The 24519-nt window shown below is 42.7% G+C and overlaps 1 protein-coding gene across 1 annotated transcript in view; it reads right to left on the bottom strand.

Annotated features, from left to right (window-relative positions):
• The window catches only part of LOC110586640 (N-acetyllactosaminide beta-1,6-N-acetylglucosaminyl-transferase), an 85619-nt gene extending 61383 nt beyond the window's left edge, over window positions 1-24236 (bottom strand). Inside the window, exon 1 of the mRNA XM_021696895.1 lies at window positions 23312-24236. Within this exon, the coding sequence (XP_021552570.1) occupies window positions 23312-24236 (925 nt within the window). The remainder of the gene's footprint in view (window positions 1-23311) is intronic.
• Window positions 24237-24519: the final 283 nt, after the last annotated feature.

The raw sequence follows: 24519 nt of genomic DNA, 5'->3' as shown, positions 1-24519 counted from the left end.
TATCTTCTTCTTTTTTTTTTCTTAACATATATTGCATTATTTGTTTCAGAGGTACAGATCTGAGATTCAACAGTCTTGCACAATTCACAGCGCTTACCAGAGCACATACCCTCCCCAGTGTCTATCACCCAGTCACCCCATCCCTCCCACCCCACCCCCCACTCCAGCAACCCTCAGTTTGTTTCCTGAGATTAAGAATTCCTCATATCGGGCGCCTGGGTGGCTCAGTCGGTTAAGCGACTGCCTTCGGCTCAGGTCATGATCCTGGAGTCCCAGGATCGAGTCCCACATCGGGCTCCCTGCTCGGCGGGGAGCCTGCTTCTCCCTCTGACCCTCCCCCCTCTCATGTGCTCTCTCTCTCTCTCATTCTGTCTCAAATAAATAAATAAAATCTTTAAAAAAAAAAAAGAATTCCTCATATCAGTGAGGTCATATGATACATGTCTTTCTCTGTTTGACTTATTTCGCTCAGCATAATACCCTCCAGTTCCATCCACGTCGTTGCAAATGGCAAGATCTCATTCCTTTTGATGGCTGCATAATATTCCATTGTATATATATACCACATCTTCTTTATCCGTTCATCTGTCGATGGACACCTTGACTCTTTCCATAGTTTGGCTATTGTGGACATTGCTGCTATCCTAGTCCCTTTTCTAACTTTAAATGAGTATGTGATCTTAGGTCCCTATTTGCTTCATCTTTAAAAAGGATGTTCTCTATAGTCCCTTTTAGCTAAAATGAGCTATAATTCAGTATTTGTATGGTGAATCCACTAAGCAGCAGTGACAGAATGCAGGACGTGTGAGGAATGGCCCCTGTCCTGTAGGAAATTCCATCTTCACTAGGATTCAAAATACAGACAGCTGAAAATACATGACCAGCAAAACACAGAAGACTGTGGATCGGTTCCAAACAAGAGGACATCCAGTAAATGTGATGGAAGCTCAGAGGGGAAAAAAGCTCCCTTGGAACTGGGACAGTGAGAAAGGGCTTCCAATGGGTAGATTCTGACCCTCAGAACATGGAGAAGGCATTCCAACTGGAGAGATTACAAGATCGAGCAAGAACAGAAGAACAAGAAAGCCCAATGTGGAGAAATTTCCTGGGGCAGAGTTGTGAATCTGGAACTTCTTTGGCTTAGCAGCAGATAAAAACCTTCCTATCAGCTAACCCTGACCTCAGAGTACCAGTCACGGTTAGAGGATGAGCTCAGGAGAGTGGGGACATTTTCTCCCTGTTCCTATCATGGTCCAGCAACTCAAACAGCCTTCCCTCATGTTCTGGAAGGTGAGCCATTTGGCACACACTGTGTTCAATGCTTGTTGAACAGGTCCAGAATCATCTGGGCATTTGAAAAGTACAGTCTTCACCAATGGAAAAAGGACTGTTGAAACCTGTATTTGCCCATTGTTCTAATTTGTAAATTAGAACAGCATAGGCTAGGAAAGCCCTCCATGATTTGTGATTTTACTGTTTCAGTATTCCTTTTTTCGCTCGTCTGTTTTGAGCATACACCTGCAGAGACCTATGAATGTACCACATTGGCCCTGAACTCTTTTGCACTTCCTCACATACCTTTTCTTTGTTTAATTGCATGTACTTATGCAAACTTCATTATGGTTTCATAATTGTTCTGGGACTGGTTTTTCCATTCTCAATTAACTGCTGTCCTTTAGTTGGGAAAGAAATGGAGGGGACACAGGTTTGAGCAGGCATACAACATTTAAAATGTTAAATAACAGCAGAAAGGGTCCCGCAAGGACAGGGTCTGATGAAGTTTATCGAAGTAACATTGAGAGCTTAAGTCCCGTGGCAGAAAAGTTTGGGTGAATGAGGTGAGATGTTATCATTTCTTGGGCTCACTGATGGGTGTCCTTTGGAAGGTCATTTTTGTGTAGTTTCCTTTGTTATTGAAGCAGGTCAAATGACTCAGGGATTTATTTTTAATTGAGCTAAGGGTAATTCACAGGAAAGTAAAGAATGGTGACAATCCAATTCACTTTGGACAGCCAACTACATAATTCTGTCCTGGTGACCAGATAGTTTGTAAATGGAGGTTTTTGGTTTTCTTTTTCATGATGATGATCACGATGTTAAAGAGAAGAAAGAAGACATTTCCAAAACACATCTTCAACTAAAACAACAACTCCCATAACTGAGGAGTCCTCTGATGGGGTTCTCTGGGGAAAGTCCACCTTCTCCTGAGACCCAATGATTTTGCTTTCTATACTATTCATCTAATTAGCAACAGAAGAATTTGTTGTCTAGATCCATGGAACCCAAAGCATTATTTCAAACTCTCATCTCAGAGGAGGGAAGAAGTTTAATATGCAGAATTTTAAGACCTGGAGAGCAGGTCCAGAGGATGGTTATGCTACACCGTATCACGGTGGTGTGAGCTGAACTGATCTGCATCTGATTTTGATGGAGCAAAGGTATATGGAAATACTTCCTGGATGTTAAAGGATGCTATGCAAATACTTGCAAAAGATAGCATATACATATTCAAACAGGCAAATGCCCAAGCACGCGCAGATAGGCAGCAACGTTCTGATAGCATAAATGTACCAATTGGAAATAGGAAGAGCCTGAAATTTGGAGGCTTAGAAAATGAGAACGAAATTACCCCAAATAAGTCACAGCATATTAACATTCCAAGAGGAAACTTACCACTGAATTTATATGCGGAAGTGAACTGCTTAACCCTGGAAGAACCAAAACATTTGTTTCTAAAAGTATTCAGCCAAATGAGGTGTGTCTGTGGCTTCGGGATAAGGATTGTCCAGATCAAAAGTATGCAAACTTCTGTGAAGCATCCCATCCCCTGGAGGGGTTGTGAAAAATATAGGTTGCAGGGCCCACACCCCAAGTGGTCAGTAAGTTCCAGGTGGAACTTAATGATCTGCATTTCTTTCTTTCTTTCTTTCTTTTTTAAAGATTGATTTATTTATTTGAGAGAGGTGGGGAAGGATAGAGAGAGGAGAGAGAAACTCAAGCAGACCCTGCACTGAATGTGGAGCCTGATAGGGGGCTTGATCTTACCATCCTGAGATCATGACCTGAGCCAAAACCAAGAGTTGGACGCTTAACCGACTGAGTCACCCAGGCAGCCCAACAATCTGTGTTTCTAACAAGCTCATGGGACCAACTGTTTGAGAGCCAATAGATCAAAGACCAAAATTCTTTGGTTTTGTTTTTCCTCAATGACTCTACCTGATCTATTTTCCTGTGACTAAGCAATTTACCATAAAAAACAAAACAAAAAAAACAACCAAAGTTTTGGGGAAAACAATATTGCACAATTTGGGAAAATACTGAATAACCATGAGCTCAAATGGTGGATAATCTGATCCCTTGCATAAAATTTACTATGGAAAGCTTATCAGCACCCTCAGGAAGAATGGAAGAAAATGGACGCACAGAAAGGTACCATTTGCTGCTCTTTAAATGACAAAAGTCCAGGGGCGCCTGGGTGGATCAGTCAGTTAAGTGGCTGACTCTTGATTTCAGCTCAGGGTCATGAGATCGGCCCCGCCTCCAGCTCAGTGCTCAGCAGAGAGTCTGCTTGAGATTCTCTCTCCCACTCTGTCCCTACCCAACCTCACTCTCTTAAAAAAAAAGAGAGAGAGAGAGAAGCTCTAGTTACAAGCGTCCTGCCCCAAATGCCTTCTCTAATTTACTGTATACAGCAAGCACACCTGTGCATAATCCCAGTCTCCTGCAAAATATGGAACAGGATTATTTACTGACAAACATTAATGTGTTTGTGTCTAATTATGTGTCTAATATGCCATAAATTGAATTAGAGGAGAGGTGTAGGAGAGAGATTAAAAAACAACAGTTGGTTAAGCGTTAGATTCTTGATTTTGGCTCAGGTCATGATCTCAGGGCCATGAGATCCAGCCCCACGTCGGGCTCCGTACTTAAGTGTGGAGTCTGCTGCTCCCTCTCCCCGTCTGCTCCTCTCCCTCCTCTCACGAACTCTCTCTCTAAAATAAGTAAATAAAATCTTTAAAAAAATAAATAAAAATAAAAAACAACCTCCCCCCCAAAAGACAGAGAGAAGCAGAAAATACCAATTATTGGGGGCAGATGTGGGACAACCTGAATCTCACGTGTAGCTGGTCAAAGTGTGAATGAACACAGCTCTGGGAAATGCAGGATCTACCAAAGTTGAGCAGAGGCAGGTGCTCTGACCCAGTAATGCCATTCCTAGGGATTTACTCAACAGAAATGCATCCATGTTTATCAAAGGCCATACAGCTTCGTATTCACTGCAGCCATATTCACAACAGACCCAAATGCCCATCGGGGTTTCTCAACCTTGGCACAACTGGCATTTTGGGGTGAATATGCCTGTTGTGGGGTCAGCCCTGTGCATTGTAGGATATTTAGCAGCATCTCTGGCCTCGACCCACTAAGTGCCAGCAGCATCCCTTGCCCCCAACTGCAAATTGTAACAACCGAAAGTATTTTCAGATATCTCCAAATGTTCCCTGGGGGGCAAAACCATCCCTCCTCACCTCATGCACCTCCTTCTTTCTACACAGCGATGAGAATGAAAAAATGTAACTGCTTGCAACACAAAAAGGGAATCTCATAGACATAACATGGAGCAAAAAAAGCCAGACAGAAAAAGAGTACATGCTGTTTATTTCCATGTATATACAGGACAGAAGCAGGAAAAAGTAATCTATGGTGTTAGACATCAGGATAGTGACGGGGAGGCAGGTCATGTTCTGTGTCTTGATGGTTGTTACTTGGGTGTGTTCAGTGGGTGAAACTGTACCAGGCTGAACACTCCTGATCTGTGCACTTTCCCGTGTTATACAACTCTTCACCAAAGATGAATGAATGAATGAATGAATGAATGAATGAATGAATGAAATGAGTCATGGTCCTTCTCCCAGAAAAGCTCTGCCAGGTGTCTTCTAGGTGAGTGGGTCCTTCTAGGATCTTCTAGGATCAGGCATCCTGGAAATAACTAATATTTATGGCTTATTACCCAGAGTGATCAAATACCCTGCAGACACATACCAGAGCCCACTCACTTCTTCCTCAAGCAGTCGGACTGCTACGGGTGTCTCCAGTCTGGTTCCTGACACCAGCCACCCTGGGCCATGACCCAGCTGGCCACCTCTCCTTCCTGCCAGTGAGCAATGTCCAGAAGAAAAGGAGTCAAGAGAAAACAGAACAGGAGGCCAAAAATGCAAAAGCCCTTTGTGCTCATCAACACATTGCTGCGTGCTAGCCCTTAGGGTAACTGTCACCCGGAACAGATGTGGATGGAGGAGGCACCCACAGAGACAAACCAAGTGCATGAATGACAAAGCTGATAGCTGGCATCCGGGGCTATCACCCCTACCTGCCCAACGAGGAACTGAGACTCAGGGACCTTCCAGCCGAGGGTCACTCAGCAGGGAGGGGTGACCTGGGACTGAAATGGGGGTCTCTGTGTCATCCTGTGCGCCCTGAGGCAGGCCCAGGAATGGCATAGCACCCAGATGGTCTTCATGGAGAGATCATGAGAAGGAATGGGGTCTGGGCTCACTTCCAGTGAGACACAGGCATTCCTTTTCTCCAACACTTCTATTTTCTGATTCAAGTTCAATCAGACAGCAGTGTTGAGAAAGCACACAGCACAGAAACATGAAATGTTTCCTTTCCTTTCAGCTTCTTTTTTCTATAGCTCAGAAAAACCATCTGGACAAATCTTTTCCCTACGGCACATATTATGATTGATTTCCAAACTCCATCCCTCCCTCCCCTCTTCGGGTGACCACATTTCTGCATGTTCTGACTGGTCACAAGCAGAAGGCAGGATCTAGGGAATTCCTGGCCTAGGCTGAACTGGGGTCCTGAGGTCTGGCCCCTGAACTAATTACCAGGTGCTTGGTAACAATCTGGAGCAATAGAGGCCCTGTGCACCATCTCTCTCCTCTTTCTGCAGAGAACAATTCCCCACGCCCAAAGTACTCCTTCCTCTGTTCTGATCTGACTTGGGGATGCCAGGTGCTCAGATCTCGCTTCATGCTTCCTGGATTCCCAGCCCTTCCCCATCCTCAGACACCTGCTGTCCTGGTGACTTCTGCTAAGGTTTTTTTTTTAAGCTTTCCTTTCTCAGGAAGACTAGGTGTGAGACCATCCACATGACTGATATATTTGACAGGGGTTTGATACACTATTGCAAGAATTCCATCAGAATCAGTTACCTGTTTGACCAAAACATACCCTCACCCCCTCAACTTGAAAAAGAGTTAATAGCGTCCATTCGGCCCTTTTATTTATTTTTTTAAGGATTTTATTTTTGGGGTGCCTGGGTGGCTCAGTTGATTGGATGTCCAACTCTTGCTCTCAGCTCTGGTCTTGATCTCAGGGTTGTGAGTTCAAGCCCTGCCTTGGGCTCCAAACTGGGCATGGGACCTACTCAAAAAATAATAATAGTAATTTAAAAATAAATAAATAAAGATGTTATTTTTAAGTAAACTTTATACCCAATATGGGGCTCGAACTCACAGCCTTGAGATCAAGAGTCACTGCTCTACCCACTGAGTAGCCAGGCACCCCTCCATTTGGCTCTTTTAGGTCCCTCCCTCTGTTCTCCACCCTGCAGGAGGGCTGACTTATAGCGAGTGTATCAAGCATCTCTGGCTCTGGTTGGGCACAAGAGAGGGCTCAAGGTGTTTGCTCCCCAGCTCCTCTCTTGCCAGTCACAGCAGGATAGCTGCCTCCTTTGATTGACGTTCTTCTCAAAGGAGCCCAGTCCACAACATCTTTTCCAAGCACTCCTTCTTTCAGGTCTAGAAATGGTAACAGCAGTTCCACTATTACTGGCCCTGGGTATTACCATACTCTTTATAGTTTCCCTCCACTCTGCCCACAGAGTCCCTTCGGTCAGTCTTTCTTGATTAGCCTAATTTAAAGATTTTATTTATTTATTTGAGAGAGAGAGCGCGCACGCGAGAGAGCATGTGCGTGCATGAGGGTGGGGGGGGGGGACAGAGGAAAAGGGAGAGAGAGAGAATCTCAAGCAGACTCCTTGCTGAGCACAGAGCCCAATGCGTGGCTCGATCTCATGACCCTGAGATCATGACCTGAGCCAAAACCAAGAGGCCAAGGCTCAAGCAACTGAGCCACCCAGGCGCCCTTTGATTAGCCTAATCTAAGCATGCTATCTGTTTCTTGCTGGGGCTCTGACTGATAGAACACTAATAAAAGATAACATTGAGAGAATACTTGTCAGGTGCCAAGTATTCGGTCACTCTTTCACGCAGGACTTCATTAATGCTCACCGCAACCCTGTGAAGTGATAAGCACTATTCTTATCCCCCTGTTACAGATGAGCAAGTAAGACTCAGAGAGGCCCCCAAATTACCCAAGTTCATGAAGTCAGGTAGAGTTGGACCCTAACTTTGTATTTTACATATTTCCATATTTACCTGCCTCCCATTACAAATACATTTATGATGGTATCGAAATCATTCAGAACTCCTTCTCTCTCTTCCCTGCAGCTAGTGGGAGGTGGATCCTGGGAGCCGGACTGCCGCTGAGCACCGTGAGGGGGAGGACTGGTTTCACAGAGTGGAAGCAAGCACCGAAGTGAATACAGTGAGGAGAACAGGGGGCTGGGTCCCTCACTGCCAGGGAAGGAAGTGGAGGGGATCGACCCTGTGTTGGTGGATCAGAACTGCAGATATCAGTGTGCACTTGTGGTTTGAATATCTATTTGAAAAGCTAACATATAGATGGGTATGTGTGTGAATGTGTGAGTGACTTGGAGTGCATGTTTGTACATGTGTGTGTCATGCGTATACACAGACGTTATGTGTACACATACATATATTTTTTTCCCTAGCTCTACGCCCTGAGAGGGCATAGAAGTAATAACGTCCTTGAGTGCCCAGACCTTGGTTTCTCAATATTCTCCATGAAATGGAACCAGGGTTCCTTGAAGAAAATGGGTGATTCCAAGACAGGGGGCAGGTTTAGTACAAGTAAGGAAGTGCTCAAAGAATAATGGGGTTGGTTGAAGGGATTCAAAAGTCACCTTGAAGGGCCCCCCACTGGCTGAGCCTGAGACAATTTCAGCAGCAAAGTAAGTAAAAATTGTAATGGATTATAACGCACTGAGTAAAATGGGAATCCGTGTCCATAAGGATATAAATAAACAAACACATCTACCTTATAGATGAATGTCAACTAATAGACATAGAAGGAGGGAGTTAGGAAAAAATCATAATTTGGCAACCACACAGTAATAATTGGGCCAGGCAAGAACCATCAGTGGACGGTAGAACTGGGGAGTGAATGTTTCATGAAGAACAGTATATCTAAAGAGTCTCAAATGGGCTCCACGCAAAATGTTTATTAATGACGTAGTAATAAATACAAAATCTTACTGATTAACTTTATAGGGAAGCAATTGGCGGGTACTACCTTACCCCAGAGACAAAAGTTAACATCACCACTACTAGAAGAAATAAACATTGCATGCTTCCACGGCATCGTTTTTCTGGTGTCTTTGCCCAAAAGGCATAACTTGAATCTAATCACGAGGAAACATCAACACTGCACTCTTCAAAAATGGTAAGAGCTGGGGGGACACAGGCTGAGAAATGGTTCCAAATTAAGGGGGATTAAAGAGGGAGGGCAGCTAAGTGCAGCTTGAGATCGTTACTCAGATCCTAGATTATGAAGGACGTTTTTAGTACAACCAGTAAGACTGGAATAGGGTCTGTGATTTGAAGAGCAGTGACATGTCCCTGGATGGTGGTGCTAGTCATATAGAGGAGTTCCTCTGTGGTTAGGAAACACTATTTGAAGCAGTAAGGAGGAATTGACAAGTGGCTTAGGAAAAATTTATAAAAGAGAGAGGGAAGGATAAGATAAGGCAAAGGCAAACGTGGTAAAATGTTATGGGTTGGGAGATGTGGGAATGAAGGGTAGAGCTCTATACTCTTCTTGTAAGTATAATTTTGAAAAGAGTTTAAAATAAAAGGTTAAAAACTCATTGAGATCTTTAAACATTTTCTAGATAACCAGAGTCATGGTTTTTTTTTAATTTTAATTTTTAAAATTTTAATCCCAGCATAGTTCACATACAGTGTTGTATTAGTTTCAGGTATACAATATAGTGATTCAGCACTTCTGTACATTACTCAGTGGTCATCGTGATAAGTGCGCTCTTCATCCCCTTCACCTATTTCACCCATTCCCCACCCACCTCCCCTTTGGGAACCATCAGTTTGCTCTCCAGAGTTAAGAATCCTTGTTACCGGATTCAGCTCTTCCCTACATTTTATACCAAGTGGAAAGTTTGCCCCTCTGAGATTCTGAAATCTAGGGTCTAATGTGGGAATGGTATATTAAGGGATGATACTTTAATGTCACAAAGTATGATACCACATACTTTTCCACCGTTTTTACCCCGTGACATCTACCGAAAACAATCACTTGTCTGGCACTTGTAAAAAATATGGACCAAAAAAAAAAAAAAATATATATATATGAAATATAAATACAGAAATATATATAGACATATATATAGAACTATAGACATATATAAATGTGAATTTCACATAAATATATGTGAAATATATACGTCTATATAAAAAAATATGTATATATATATATACATAGACAAAGCTCTCTCCCGGCCAGAGGTGTCTGGCCAAGGGACACCAAGTGCCTGGGACCTTGCGTGCCGCCGGGATCGATCTGTAGCTGACCTACAACCACCGCCAGCCTATCAGCACACACAGACGCTGGGAAGTTCAGCAGTGAGCACCAAGCACAACAAGCAAAGAGGCTGCTATCACGGGAGATAGTTCGGGAACAAGCTAAAAGCACTGCACGCACTTTGGCAAAAGGCCGAGCTGTTTCTAGCTGCACTATGCATTCGGCTGTGCTGGGCCCTGTGACCTTCAGAGCAAGTCAAGGTCTCCACTCTCAGGACCCACATTTTGTTAGTAGTGAGCGATCACTGTCAGTCAGTTCCTTCCCAATCCTGCCGTGTCCTTGATTTCATTTCCCTCCTGTCTGAACCTTCCCTTTTATGGCTTCAGAGCAGAAACCAAGCAGAGCCTTAAACCCCGTCCCTCACCTCGCTTTTGCCAGATTCGTGAGACTGAAGACACTGGAGTCTCTCAGAGCAGGACTGAGCCCTGAGAAGTCCCAAGAGCAGCTAAAAACAGTGGTGCACGGCTCGGCATTTGAATGGAAAGTTCTACCAGGGGGACTTTACCTTCTGTAAAAATTTGTTATGATTTTTCACCAAGGCTCGAAGGAGGTCAGTCAGGATTGCAGAGATTATAGGAATTTGAAGCTCACTTCATTCCTAATAAGGAGAAAACTACAGAGACACATTTATGAATCCTCTGAGGTTAAAAAAAAAAAGCAAAAAAACTGGTTGTGAAACTCTGTGAGACGCTGCCCTGAATTTGTCAAGCTCTGTAAGCCAAGAATTAGCATTCGGAGCAGTACACTGAGGTGACTGAGACAACCTGCCTCCTCAGTGTCCAGGTGTCCGAACGCAGCTACCACAGACTGATGCATCATCCCCAGAATAGAGACCACAGGCACGGGGCACCTCTTGAGAAATGGAAGGAACAAAAAGTAAAAGCTGTAGAAACCCCAAAGAGGACTCCAACACAAACCCTTCCTTATAAAGAACAGGGAGGATAAGGATGGGGGCTAAAATAGCCCACAGGGTTTTATCAGAAAGGAGGGAATTGGAGCCATTTGCTTCTTAAAAAGAGGAGGAATTGTGGTTTGCGTAAACCCAGAGAAAAAGGGTCCTATCACAAGTAACTGCGTCTCATTTACATGGGTTGCTTTATTTATTTTTAAGAGATTTTCTTTAAAGCTTATTTATTTAAGCAATCTCTACACCCAACATGGGACTTGAACTTACGACCTGGAGATCAAGGGTCTCGTGCTCCACTGACTGAGCCAGCCGGGCGCCCAGTTTTATTCCTCTTTTAAAGAAGTCTTAGCCAATTGCTTAGTCAGAGGATTCAGAAGGCAAAAACCTTAACATTTGGGGCCATGCAGTGTGTTCTTAATTCAGTGTTGGACAATTTCATCTCTCAGTCCACTCCACCCTCAAAACAAATTTAATATTCTTGACTCTGACACTTATGAACTGGGTGTCCTTGGGAAAGTACCCCAAATTCTCCATACCTCGGTTTCCTCATCTATAAAATAGGATTGCCATAATACCGAGATGCAAGGAAACAAGGTCTAAAAGGCAGTTCGTCTTCTCAGAAGATCTATCAAAGGCCAGCAAAGACATGAAAAGATGTTGGACATCGTTGTTCATTAGAGAAATGCAAATCTAAATCACAGCTATAATTTTATAGCCACTACAATGGTGTAAATAAAAGAGCAGGCAGTAACAAGTTTTGGTGAGGATGTGGAGTAATTGGAACCCTCACAGACTGCTGGTGGGAATGCACAATGCATCACCTGGCTTTGGAAACCAGCTGGGCAGGTCTTCAAAATGTTAAACATGGAGTAACCACATGGACCAGCAATTTCACTCTTGGGATCTACCCAGGAGAAATGAGAACCTGTGTCTATACAAAGACTTGCTCAGGAATGTTCATAGTAGCACTATTCATAATGGCCAAAAAGTAGAAGTAACCCAAATGTCTATCAACGGATCAATAAATAAGATGTGGTACATCCATATGATGGAAGAATAGGTGACCCATCTAAAGGAGTAAAGTACCGATTCATGCTACAACATGAACAAACCGCAAGAATATCACACAAAGCAAAAGAGCCAGACATGAAAAAATATATATAATTTGATTTATATATAATGTCCAGAAAAGGCATATCCATACAGACAGGAAAGTAAGGTTTGGGTGTGGAAATAGGAAGTGGCTATAAAGGACAGGACGTTTCTTTTGGAGGTGATAAAAATATTCTAAATTAGGGGCACCGGAGTGGCTCAGTCGGTTAAACGTCTGCCTTTGGCTCAGGGATCGAGCCCCTCATAGGGCTCCCTGCTCGGCAGGGAGTCTGCTTCTCCCTCTACCTGCCACTCCCCCTGCTTGTGCTCTCTCTCTCTGTCAAATAAATAAATAAAAATCTTTTAAAAAAATATTCTAAATTAGATGGGGGTCATGGTTGCACAACTCTGTAAACATACTGAAAATCAGTGAATTGTACATTCAAAATGGGTGAATTTGGTGTTTTACGGTGTGTGAACTAGACTTCTGAATCACATGCCTCACTTTTGTGGTATGTAAATTATACCTCAACGAAGCAGTTAATTTAGGGGGAAAAAAAAGAAAGAAAGAAAAGGTAATTTGTCCAATGCCTGACATTGTAAGGACTCACACCTTCTGGAAAGGCTTCACAGCACCTAAACCTGGGGCTGAAAAAGCAGCTGGTCATTCTGTCAGCCTAGTGCATGCTGTCAGTGACTTGGACAGTAGGAAACTTCTGGATTGGCATGAAAACAGCACCCTATTTATTTTATACTAACAACATCAGGTGAATCAAATTCAACCTGACAACCTGACGACCTCTGTGTGGGTTGAGGTTGGCAAAGACGTAAAGCTCTCCAGACCCTCCAGAGCTGCATTCCATCAGGCCCTGGAGAGGCTAAAATGACAAAAGCCGAACGAGAAGATAAGCACTTATCCAGTTAGGTAAAAACAGATAGATGGGGCACAGAGGGCACAGGTGGACCCTGCCTGGGGCTGGGGCTGGTCAAAGGTTTCACAGCAGACATTACAACTCAGCTGGGCCCTCCAAGATAATCAGTATTTCTCCAGACACAGAAGGGCCCAGGGGGAAAACTGGCAGAAAGGCCAAGAGGTCTGTTTGGGGCCTAGCAATTATACAGAGAATTCAAGTGGTAGTCAAATAAACCACTTTACCTGTATTTTCTGGATTTTTATAATTCACTTGTTTGTTTGTAGGCTCCACACCCAGCCTGGGGCTTGAACTCACAACCCTGAGATCAAGACTTGAGCTGAGATCAAGAGTCAGACCCTTAACTGACTGAACCACCCAGGTGCCCCTCTCCCCCCAGATATTTTAAAACAAAGCCTCTCAAGGCCAACATGACTATGGCAAATTCCCTTAATTGTTGATTCCACTTTTCCAAAACCCACAACTTCAGTCTTCAAAATGCATAAATGGTGATTTATGCTGACCTTAGCAATCAGATGACTAATAACGCCCACAGGCCAACTGCACTCCCAAGAGTGTTTTCAAATAGATGTAGCATAGGCGTATCCTTTGGAAAAGTAGGTGGGAAGTGGGGCGACAGGTCCTGCCCTGTGGACTGCTTCAAAGCTGAACCAGAGTTGAAAAGAAAATAAACTTTCTGCAAAGCTTGAGAAGCGTTTTCCTCGTTTGTAGAAAATATTGTATTAGACAAGCACAGTAGGACTTCTCTCTCCCACTCCTTTGCTCCTCATTCAACATGATATGGGAACCCCACAGAATGATAAGGCTAGGCAAGTGTCTCAGTCTTCGTGCCAGTCATTCAGTTCACATTCTCATATTTGGGGGGCATGTGGTGGGTGACTGACTGGGATCCACGCAATAAATTAAGATGCATGGAGGAGACGTTATAATCCAACTAGGAGTAAAGTACGTGGGGAGGGCGGCTGCTTGATCTGAAGAAATGTCTAGACTGGGCAGTGAGAGTCAAGAACATTCCAGAACAATGGGACAGCACCAGCAAGGGTGGGGAGACTATTTGTCTTTGGACCAATCTAGAGCAACAGAAGCTTGGCAGAGTGAGAGGCTTTCAACTAGTCCCAGAATACTACTTCCTAATAAGAGGAAAGAGAAACCAACTACTTAAGGCTCTACACATGTGACATGGCCATGAAAAGCTACAGCTGGGGGTCACCTCGTGGGCCCCATACCCATTTCTAGCAAAATATTATCCCTGCACCTTCAAAACCAAATATTCATGAGTTTTTCTGGTCACACACAGAAGTTTTAGAATAGTAACACTAAAACCTCAAAAACCGACATCTAAGAAGTTAGTCTGTTCCCCTCTTTCTGGACATTGAGTTCCTACAACGTGATCCTTCCAACAGGCCCACAACGAGATATTTTATCTTCAAGATAAGATGAAGAATCAGTCTCAGAGAAATTAGGCATCTTGCCCAAAGTTATAAAGTGTAGGTGGCAGAGCTAAGACAGTCTGCTTTTAAATCCCACCAGCAAATGGAGGCCACCCTCTGACTCCACAGAGTAAACAGATCTTTAGATCATTTATTCAACACACTCCACAGACCACTGAAGTCTGAAATGCATTCTAACTGACCACTGACTCTAGTTCAGTTAGGCCTAACCCTTCCTTTTTCTTTCTCGTCAATCTACTTTTATCTTCCTCAGTCTAAAATTAAGATGGGTCACCACAGGAAGAAATGCTATCTCTGAATATTAAGTATTACTATCTTCATTAAATTAATTAAATCTAAATATTAATATCTTAATTTAATTAATCTAGGGTCATGTCTCCGCTTATTCCTCAGAAATCCCAGAAGATGTTCTAATTAACAAAGCAAACTTGTTCATATATGTCAGCACTATGATGCAAACCATTTTTGACAGTAATATATGTGGATATGTAAAATGCATATAAATAAACTAAACTGCATCTTAGGGCAATTTCTGATTTGCAGAAATTATCATTATTTTGAGTTTAAAAACTCAAAAAAGTGTCTGAGGTCTCCAGTGGTCCTTGGCTCTGCTGAGTCATCATAAGCAAGTAAGCCTACTATTCCATAACTTAAACCATAAAAGACACTGAACTTCTAGGTGACCTTAGTCCTATCAGGGTGTAACCGTCAAGATAATACAGGTCACCCTCTTGAGAGAAAAGAACCAGGAGAGAATTGTCTAACTTAGTGAGGAAGGATAAAGAGGAAAGTAAGGATAGAGTATGAGTCACAGAATGCTCCAAGAACAAATTCAGTGACTAGGGAAGGAGGGCAGATAAAAAGTATGGCACAGATAAGATCATTCAAAGGTTGCAAACCACTTCCGCCTGCCCTGCCCTCATTTCTTCTGGAGAAATAAAACTAATACCACTATTTCCTTGTTAATCTATCTACGTAAAGGTGAAGTGTGTCATGCCATTTATCACCTTCTCAAGAGACCGTATTTCCCTGAAAAGAACTCATGGGGGCCCCATTCACCGATTCCCTTTCCTGAAAGTTGACAAAATTGGTATTTTCTAGCAGACATAAAAAAAATATTGTTCAAGCTAATAGTAAGACTTCCACCAGCCCCAGCCACAAGTCTGCCCATACACCTAGTGGCTTTTTTGGAAGCTCTGTGAGCATAATGTGTTTGAGGAACATAAATTCCCTCGGGGCATAGCAAGATCCCAGCCAAATCACTGGGGCCAAAGGATGAGTTCCCAGGACCATGATTCAGATCTGTTCTTGCCTGACTCCTGTAGTTGCTTCTCTCAAGAGACTGGCACCTCTGATTGCATTTCTACAAAGATAGAAAATAAAGAGATTAGCCATCGCAGATAATGGTAGAGTCACTCTACTATGGACTCTACAGCAGCAAGCTTCCCCTATCAAGGGCACAGAGGTACATGTAGAACACAGAAAACCATCAGGGCTGGTCCGTAGGCTGGCTCCAGGGAGAAAGAAAAATGAGAAGCAGGGAGTCTGCCTTCCAGGTCCTCTATCTTCAGCTCTCTTCCTTTCTCTGTTCCTTTCCCTCACGCACCTTGGCATTCCTTTCTCCTCCCCTCTCCAACAAAACCTGCGGTCGGGTTTCTTTTTTCACTCATTCAGATTTTAATATGAATTTCAAATAAACTCCCACGGAATCATATTCCAAATACTCCTCTGTAGCAAGTGAAGCAGAAATCACTGGTCAGTTTTTAAATCTTTAAATCCGAGGAACACTCGATGAACATAACATCCACTGGTGTTACCCTAATCCAGGCAGAACCATGCAAGCCAGATGCACACAAGAGGAGAAACTCAGAAGCACAGTGGGAGGCCAAGAACTTGCGCCTGGGGCCTACAAATGGATCTTTTTTTTTTTTAAGTTTTTTTTTTTATTCTTATGTTAATCCCCATACATTACATCATTAGTTTTAGATGAAGTGTTCCATGATTCATTGTCTGTGCATAACACCCAGTGCTCCATGCAGAATGTGCCCTCCTCAATACCCACCACCAGGCTAACCCATCCTCCCACCCCCCTCCCCTCTAGAACCCTCAGTTTGTTTCTCAGAGTCCATCGTCTCTCATGGGGGTTCGTCTACCCCTCCGATTTCCCCCGCTTCATTCTTCCCCTCCTGCCACCTTCTTCTTCTTCTTTTCTTTTTTTTCTTAACATATATTGCATTATTTGTTTCAGAGGTACAGATCTGAGATTCAACAGTCTTGCACAATTCACAGCGCTTACCAGAGCACATACCCTCCCCAGTGTCTATCACCCAGTCACCCATCCCTTCCACCCCACCCCCCACTCCAGCAACCCTCAGTTTGTTTCCTGCAATTAAGAATTCCTCATATCAGTGAGATCATATGATACATGTCTTTCTCTGTTTGACTTATTTCACTTAACATAATACCCTCCAGTTCCATCCGTGTCGTTGCAAATGGCAAGATCTCATTCCTTTTGATGGCTGCGTAATATTCCATTGTATATATATACCACATCTTCTTTATCCATTCATCTGTCAATGGACATCTTGGCTCTTTCCACAGTTTGGCTATTGTGGACATTGCTGCTATAAACATCGGGGTGCACGTACCCTTTCGGATCCCTACTTTCTACAAATGGATCTTTTCCCTAATTGGAAATCATGCCCAGGTGAGTCAGAGGATTAAGAGGCTGCCATCTTGTTGCAGTCTGGGTGAAGGAAGAGATGGGGAGGAGAGAGTTTAGAGAAAAGTGGGGGAAAGATGGAGGCACAGAGGCGAAGCAGGGAGGGCAGGAAGCCCTAATTTCACAACAGCTAGTGAAGTTTATTGGGCAACCTCTTTATATTTGCTTTAATTTTTATTTATTTGGGGAGGGAGAAATCTCTTTAAGAACATAAGCGGGGGCACCTGGGTGGCTCAGTTGGTTAAGTGTCTGCCTTTGGCTCAGGTCGTGATCTCAGGGTCCTGGGACGGAGCCCCGAGTCAGGCTCCTTGCTCAGTAAGGAGCCTGATTGCTTCTCCCTCTCCCTCTGCCCCTCCCCCTGCTCATGAACACGTGCTCTCTCTCTCTCTCTCAAATAAATAAATAAAATCTTCAATAATAATAAAATAATAATAAAAAGACCATAGGTGAACTCCTTTTCTGTGACCCTTCTGTCCTCATGGGCACCCTCACCTGTGGACTATGCACAAATTCTGAGCTTCTGAGGCTTCCAGAGGACCTGCCACTTCTTAAGGCACCTCTTATGGACGGGGCGGGACATGTTTTGTTTCGTGCTTTAACCCACAGCTGACCGGAACAGCTTGAGACCTAAATGAAGGGCAACCATGTACAGCGCAGGCAGTGTGCCTATGACGTGATGTCAAATGAGAACAGGGACTCATCCTGCAGTTCCTACCTGACCCAAAGCAAGACTCTCTGCGCATATCGGAAGGGGCTGCACAATGTCCCCCGAACCCCACGGCATCCGGCAGCGGAGGGGGAAGATGCAAAGAGCACGAGCCATAGGGCAGTGGGCAGCACTAGCAAGTGAAGCGCTGAAGCCGGGGTGAGAATTTCAGAAAAGGAAGCAGGCAAAGCCAAAGCAGCAGAGGGGACCACACTGAGACCCAAGCGTGGCTGACTCCTCGATGCTGCTGGGATGCCTTCGCTGTTGTCCCACCATTTTACCCAGAGTGGGGAGGACACCTGCTGCGAGTACACCAGCCACACGTACAAATGATATTTTGGGTATACTCGGTTAGATACAATATATTACTTAAATTAATTTCCCCTCTTTGTTTTTATTTTTTATATGTTTAAATTTTTTTTATTTAAATTCAAATCAGCCAACATATAGTACGTCATCAGTTTCAGATGTAGTGTTCAATAATTTATCAGTTGCATATAACACCCAGTTTGTTTTTATTTCTTTTAATGTGGCTACTAGAAAATCTAAAATTACATATATGGCTCACGTTATATTTCTATTGGGTGGTGCTATTCTAGCTCCCCATGAGGCCATTTTGTCTGTGAGATTTTTTGTCCTGGCCCTATTACTTCTTTGAGAATCCTAATAAACCCCCAATCACTGCAGTCAACTAGAAAAACCTTAAAATGTCCAAAACAATCAAGCAGCCAATTAATACATCAACTAGAAGTGCCCTCAAAACAATTGACTCAGATTTCCACATAGCAGGAGTGATAGTTAAATAAGACAAACGCTTAGGTTTCAGTTCCGTTCCCTCCTCATGACCAAGCTCTCTACTAAGGCTCACCCAGGTCCTTCATGAGCCAACTTTACCAGTGAGGGGGCACCGGCTTCCAGAAAGGATCCTTCAGGGGTGCTTGGGTGGCTCAGTCAGTTAAGCGTCTGCCTTCGCTCAGGTCATAATCCCAGGGTCCTGGGATCGAGCCCCATATTGGGCTCCTCGCTCAGCAGGGAAGCCTGCTTCTCCCTCTCCCCTCCTTCCCCTCTCTCTCCCTCTCTGCCCAATAAATAAATAAATAATCTTAAAAAAAAAAAAAAAAGGATCCTTCATACATACAAGACAGAAACTACTTCAAGGGCTCACTCTTCTAAGTTTTGGAGCAGTGCAATGGTTTTCCATTGCTTCACTGATCTGTAACTGATAACCAGATGTGTAAAAATCCATTTCCAATAGATAAACCAGGTTGAGAAGCCAGGGTGTTAGCCTTAAGTTTCTGTTCAACAAACTGATTAGAATCATCCTTTAGGATCATGGAATCTCAGAGTGGAAGAGACTCACAGGCCATCTTATCTAACACCTGATAAATGAGCTGCCTTCACTGCATTTCTCCTTCTCTGTTTCTACCTATCCCTTTTACTTGTTCATCACTGAGGAAGATACCCATTCTAATTCCAGATTGACAGGTTTTTAAATCTCCCACCACTGACCCTAGATTCTTCTTCCAAACGAGCAAATCTTTTAATTTTGTGAAGACAGTGATCCTTTTTCAAATCTTTTTCAGAGTGAATAACCTTTTTGTTTGCCTTGGTTCTTTCTAGAAAAAAAAAATGGGATTTGGTCTTTTATCCTTCTTGGCTGCTATCTTTGGAAACTGTGTTGTTAACATCTTTGCTTAAAGTATGGTGCTCATACCTAAACAGTCAACATCATGGTTGATCCAAGCAACATGTAAGTCAGAAGTGGGGTTATTCCTCCCTCATTCTGGACACTAGAATTCCATATAAACAATTATATGGTCATGACTCCCCCCCTACTTTCTTGAGTCCTGATTTCTTTTATCACTACAACATTACCCCTTCCAACTTTTGGAAATCCGCAGATTTAAAAAGTATTCTATGAGATGTCACCTCACACCTGTTAAAATGACTATTATCAAAAAGACAAGAAATAGCAAGTCTTGGCGAGGATGTGGAAAAAAAGGAACCCTCTCGCACTGTTGGTGGGAATGTAAATTGGTACAGCCACTCTGGAAAACAGTATGGAGGTTCCTCAAAAAGTTAAAAATAGAACTGCCCTGGGGCACCTGAGTGGCTCAGATGGTTAAGCATCTGCCTTCAGCTCAGGTCATGATCTCCAGGTCCTGGGATCGAGCCCCACATTGGGCTCCCGGCTCAGGGGGGAGTCTGCTTCTCCCTCTCCCTCTGCCTCTCCCTTTGCCTCTCCCCCGCTCATGCTCTCTCTCTGTAGCTCTTTGTCTCAAATGAATAAATAAAACCTTAAAAAAAATAGAACTGCCCTATGATCCTGCAATCCTACTTCTGGGTATTTATCTGAAAAAACAAAAACACTAGATGAAAAAGATATGGCACCCCCTGTTCATTGCAGCACTATTTACAATAGCCAAGACATGGAAACAACCTAAGTGTCCGTAAGTGGATGAATGGATAAAGAAGATGTGATACATATACAATGGAATGTTACTGAGCATAAAAAAGAATGACATCTTGCCATTTGTGACAACATGAATGGACCTCGAAGACATTATGCTAAGTGAAATAAGTCAGACAAAGAAAGACAAATACTGTATGATTTCACTTATATGTGGAATCTGGGGGGGAAAAAAAAACAAAGCACTCACAATACAGAGAACAAATTGATGGTTTCCAGAGATGGGATGGGGGGATGGGGAGTCAAATGGGTAAAGGTGGTCAAGAGTTACAAACTTCCAGTTTTGTTTTGTTTTTTTTAAAGATTTTATTTATTTGACAGAGAGAGACACAGTGAGAGAAGGAACACAAGCAGGAGGAGTGGGAGAGGGAGAAGCAGGCCTCCCGCTGAGCAGGGAGCCCGATGTGGGGCTCAATCCCAGGACCCCGGGATCATGATCTGAGCTGAAGGCAGATGCTTAATGACTGAGCCACCCAGGTGCCCCTACAAAATTCCAGTTTTAAAATAAATAAGTCATAGAGATGTAATGTACAACATGGTGACTATAGTTAATAATACTGTATTATACTGTGGGGCCCAAGGGCAGCCCACCCCAAAAATGTGCCACTTGTTTTAACTAAAGTTACTTAAGAAAGAGACAGTGCATTACCCAAATAATACAAAAATACAGATTTGAAGGGGTATGTGCTCCCCAGTGTTTACATTACTAGCATTATCAACAATAGCCAAACTATAGAGAGAGCCCAAATGTCCATCGACTGATGAATGGATAAAGAAGATGTGAGATTTATATGTGTATAAGTATATAAATATATAAATCTCATATATATACATATATAAATATGAAAGTCTCATATTTATATACATATATAAATATAAATATCTCATATATACATATATAAATATAAAAATCTCATATATATACACATCTATATATAATGGAATATTACTCAGCCATCAAAAAGAATGCAATCCTACCATTTGCAACAATGTGGATAGAGCTAGAGGGTATTATGCTAAGTGAAATAAGTCAGTCAGAGAAAGTCAAATATCGTATGATCTTACTCATTTGTAGAATTTAAAAAGGAAAACAAAGGAACATAGGGGAAGGGGGGAAAAAAGAGAGAGGGAAGCAAGCCATAAGAGACTCTTAACCACTGGGAACAAGCTGAGGGTTGTTGGAGGGAGGTGGGTGGGGGATGGACTAGATGGGTGATGGGGATTAAGGAGGGCACTTCTTGTGATGAGCACTGGGTGTTGTTTGTAAGTGATGAATCACTGATTTCCACTCCAGAAACCAATATTGCACTGTATGTTAGCTAAGTAAAATTTAAATTAAGAAAAGAAAAGAAAGAAAGAGCCCGCACAAGAGCAACATCCTGACCCTCCCCCCACCTTTTGTCTCCAGAAAGCAGGAAATGAATCTCCCGTGGAAAGCTACACTCCCCATATCAGGAGATAAAGGGACATCCTTCTCACCAGAGGTAGGAAATTCAGAGCCGAGAAGAATGGAGAAACAAACCTTGGTACTTTTACTAATTTATTACCCCAGCCCAAATCCTGTTTAGAATTTCTTAGTAATTGAGGCTCCCAACCATAAGTTTTCTTTGTCCTGTCAATTTCTCACAGATTTATGTCTCTTTGTTTAAAATGTATAAAAGCTAGATGCCATCATCATTTCTTTGGGTCGTACTTTCATTATTGGTTCTCTGCACACAAGTAATTAAACTTTGGGTTTTTTTCCTCCTGTTAATTCATCTCATGTCAATTGAATTCTTAGACCAGACAGAATAATGCTGAAAAGAAGAGGTAAATTTTTTCCTCTCTGACAGTATATTTGAAAATTGCTGAGAAAGCTCTTTATTATTATTATTATTATTATTATTTTCAAGAAAGCTGTTCTTAAATGTTCTCATCACACATACAAAAAAATTCTCATCACAAGAAAAATAAAATTGCAACTCTGCGTGGTGATGGATGCTAACCAGATTTAGAGTGGTGATCATTTTGCAATCTCTACAAATAGCAGGTCATGCTGTATGTATACTTGGAACTAATATAATGTTATATGCTAATTATACCTCACTTAAAAATAAATCTTAAAAATAAATGAGAGGTTGTTTTCAAGTGGTTAAAAGAAAGGCATTCTAAGTCTGTGAAGTTTTGTATAACAACATCTAAAACAAGCATCTGCAATGGTTCACAGCCCTGGCTGTCCCTGAGAATTACCCAGAGACAGAACAAATACCTAAGGTGAGGCCCACCCCAGAAGTCAGGCCCTGTGGGAAATGGGGCCTGACCTTATGTATTTTTAGAATGTAGTATGCATCCAGGGTTGAACCACTAATCTCAAGAAACCATGACTCTGATGCTTATATTGATTCAAGTTACTTTTCCCTTGAACTGTGAATCTGAATTTGTATTCTGAATTGAACTAGCAGAACTGAATCCGTTCACTAAAAACAACTTGAGATCATTCAAATCATTTAGAACTTGGGCCAAAGGAAAGGTGCAGTTAATTTAGTAACGACTGAGATCTAACTGAAATCAAAAGAACATCAGGCTCAGGAGACCCGGTTTATATCACTGGCACGATCGATCGCTCACTAGCTGGGTAGCTTGAGGACTTCACACAATCCCATTGAAGTTTCTTTGTCTATAAAGTGAAGGTACTGGTCTAGAAACCTTTAAGGTGCTCTAAATTTCTGATTCAATTCCAGGAAAGAGCTTGCAAATAAAAAGTTTTAAAGTCGTACGCTGCTCCCATTTTGAAAGCATGTGAATTTAGCTATTGGAGCTTTGACAGGAGTGAAAGTATTATTAAAATGTTCAAATTGCCATTCCAATTTACTTTATAATACTTATTCCTGATTGTAAATGACATCACACTTAAAGGAGAATTGGGTTTAGTCTTTCATTGGCAGAGCCGGCTTTTCCTCAATCCTTTGCCCTATCTCAAGGCTGCAGCACATATCTGATGTTGGTCTGTGGGTCCAGAAAGGCAGTTTGACATATCAGCAAAATCGAGTCAGAGGGTTGAGCTCTACCTCTGCCCTGCTAATCCCTATGCCTTAGTTTCCTCATCTGTAAAATGGACATGAGCCTTATCATGAGTGACATCGGTGAGCAGAACTGCTATAAAGATTTTTTTAATTAACATTTAAAACTGCAAAGATCTTTGAAATGTTAACCTTTTTTTTTTTTTTTTTTTACTATTTTTTAAAGCAGTTCATTCAGTATCGACCATGCAGTGTTTACCCATAAGAACAAAAGTTAAGAGACACACATACCTGGGATCCTATTGAGGGTCACCCAGAAATGTTCATCAGGGCTGTAAGTGTCCTTGGACCAGGAAAGCAAGTCAAGTGCATGCTGGTCTTGGAGGACAAAGTTGGCAAATTCCCTTGTGAGGGCCACATAGGCAGTGCCAAAGTAAATGGTCATGTTGTGAGGAGGTGGAGTTTTCAATTTTGTTGTTTTAAGCACGTAGGAATTTTTTTTGCTTAATAGCTCCTGGTGGATGAATTTAGTCCGTCCAATAGCGTGACCGGGGGGTAGAATCCCTGGGGTAATATTTTTCCCTTTAAAGCTTTTCAGATACCGAATTATCTCCTTGTTGGTTTTCAGGGGAAAGTCTTGTCCACACATGTTGATGGCGTACTTCCAGGGCACGTCGGACGCCGCAAGGTCTTTGATGCAGTTCAGGTCAGCCTGGAGCCTGGAGATCCCCCCATAGACAACTGGCTCCATCTTGGAAGCCAGGAAAGCATTTGGGAAGCAGCTCAGTAATTGCTTCACTGCATCTTTAAATGTATCTGTCGCCTTCTCATCCACGTGAACACAGTAGACATTTTGGGGCATGTAAATTGCCCTAAAGAGTCTCTCAAAGGTGCCAAAGTCTTTGTGGATGGTCACCGTGTACGCCAAAGGGAACCCCGCTTCTTCTTCCGATAGTGTTTCTGTTATATAGTGACTTTGAGCCATGTACTCGTAACAGGTAGATTCACTGAGGGTGGTTTTCAGTGCATTCTCTCTTGGGTAAAAAACCTTCCCCTTAAAAATCCGATGACAGACTTCTGCTAACAGTGAAGCATTGGACAGAGACGCCTTCAGAAAATGCTTCTCCTCCCATAACTCGTTATTGTAAACAAAGACAAAAATCAGGGCAGTGATAAGAGACACGGTAAAAAGACAATGCTTCCAAGAGACCATCATTCAAGACCAGAAAGTGAGGGAATTGTCTCTCGAGAGCCGATCAGAGTGTAGATATATTTAACTTACATTTTCTCCAGAATCCATAAATCATCCTCTTAGTAGACGCAATTCTGATCAGTGGTTGTGTGCCCTTCCTGTTGACCGTTTTGTCCTTTTGCTGTCTTCCTTTCCTGCTCATTCACCACTGTTTCATTTCCACCTTTCTCTGACACATCTCTGAAGTAGCTCCCTTGGATTTGCTTTGCTCCGGCTCCCGTTAACCTGCAACCTGTTACCACACAAA

Source organism: Neomonachus schauinslandi, chromosome 8, assembly GCF_002201575.2.
Source record: "Neomonachus schauinslandi chromosome 8, ASM220157v2, whole genome shotgun sequence".
Classification (NCBI taxonomy): Eukaryota; Metazoa; Chordata; class Mammalia; order Carnivora; family Phocidae; genus Neomonachus; species Neomonachus schauinslandi.
The sequence above is the reverse complement of the archived record's forward strand: the minus strand, read 5'-3'. Positions and strand labels throughout refer to the sequence as shown.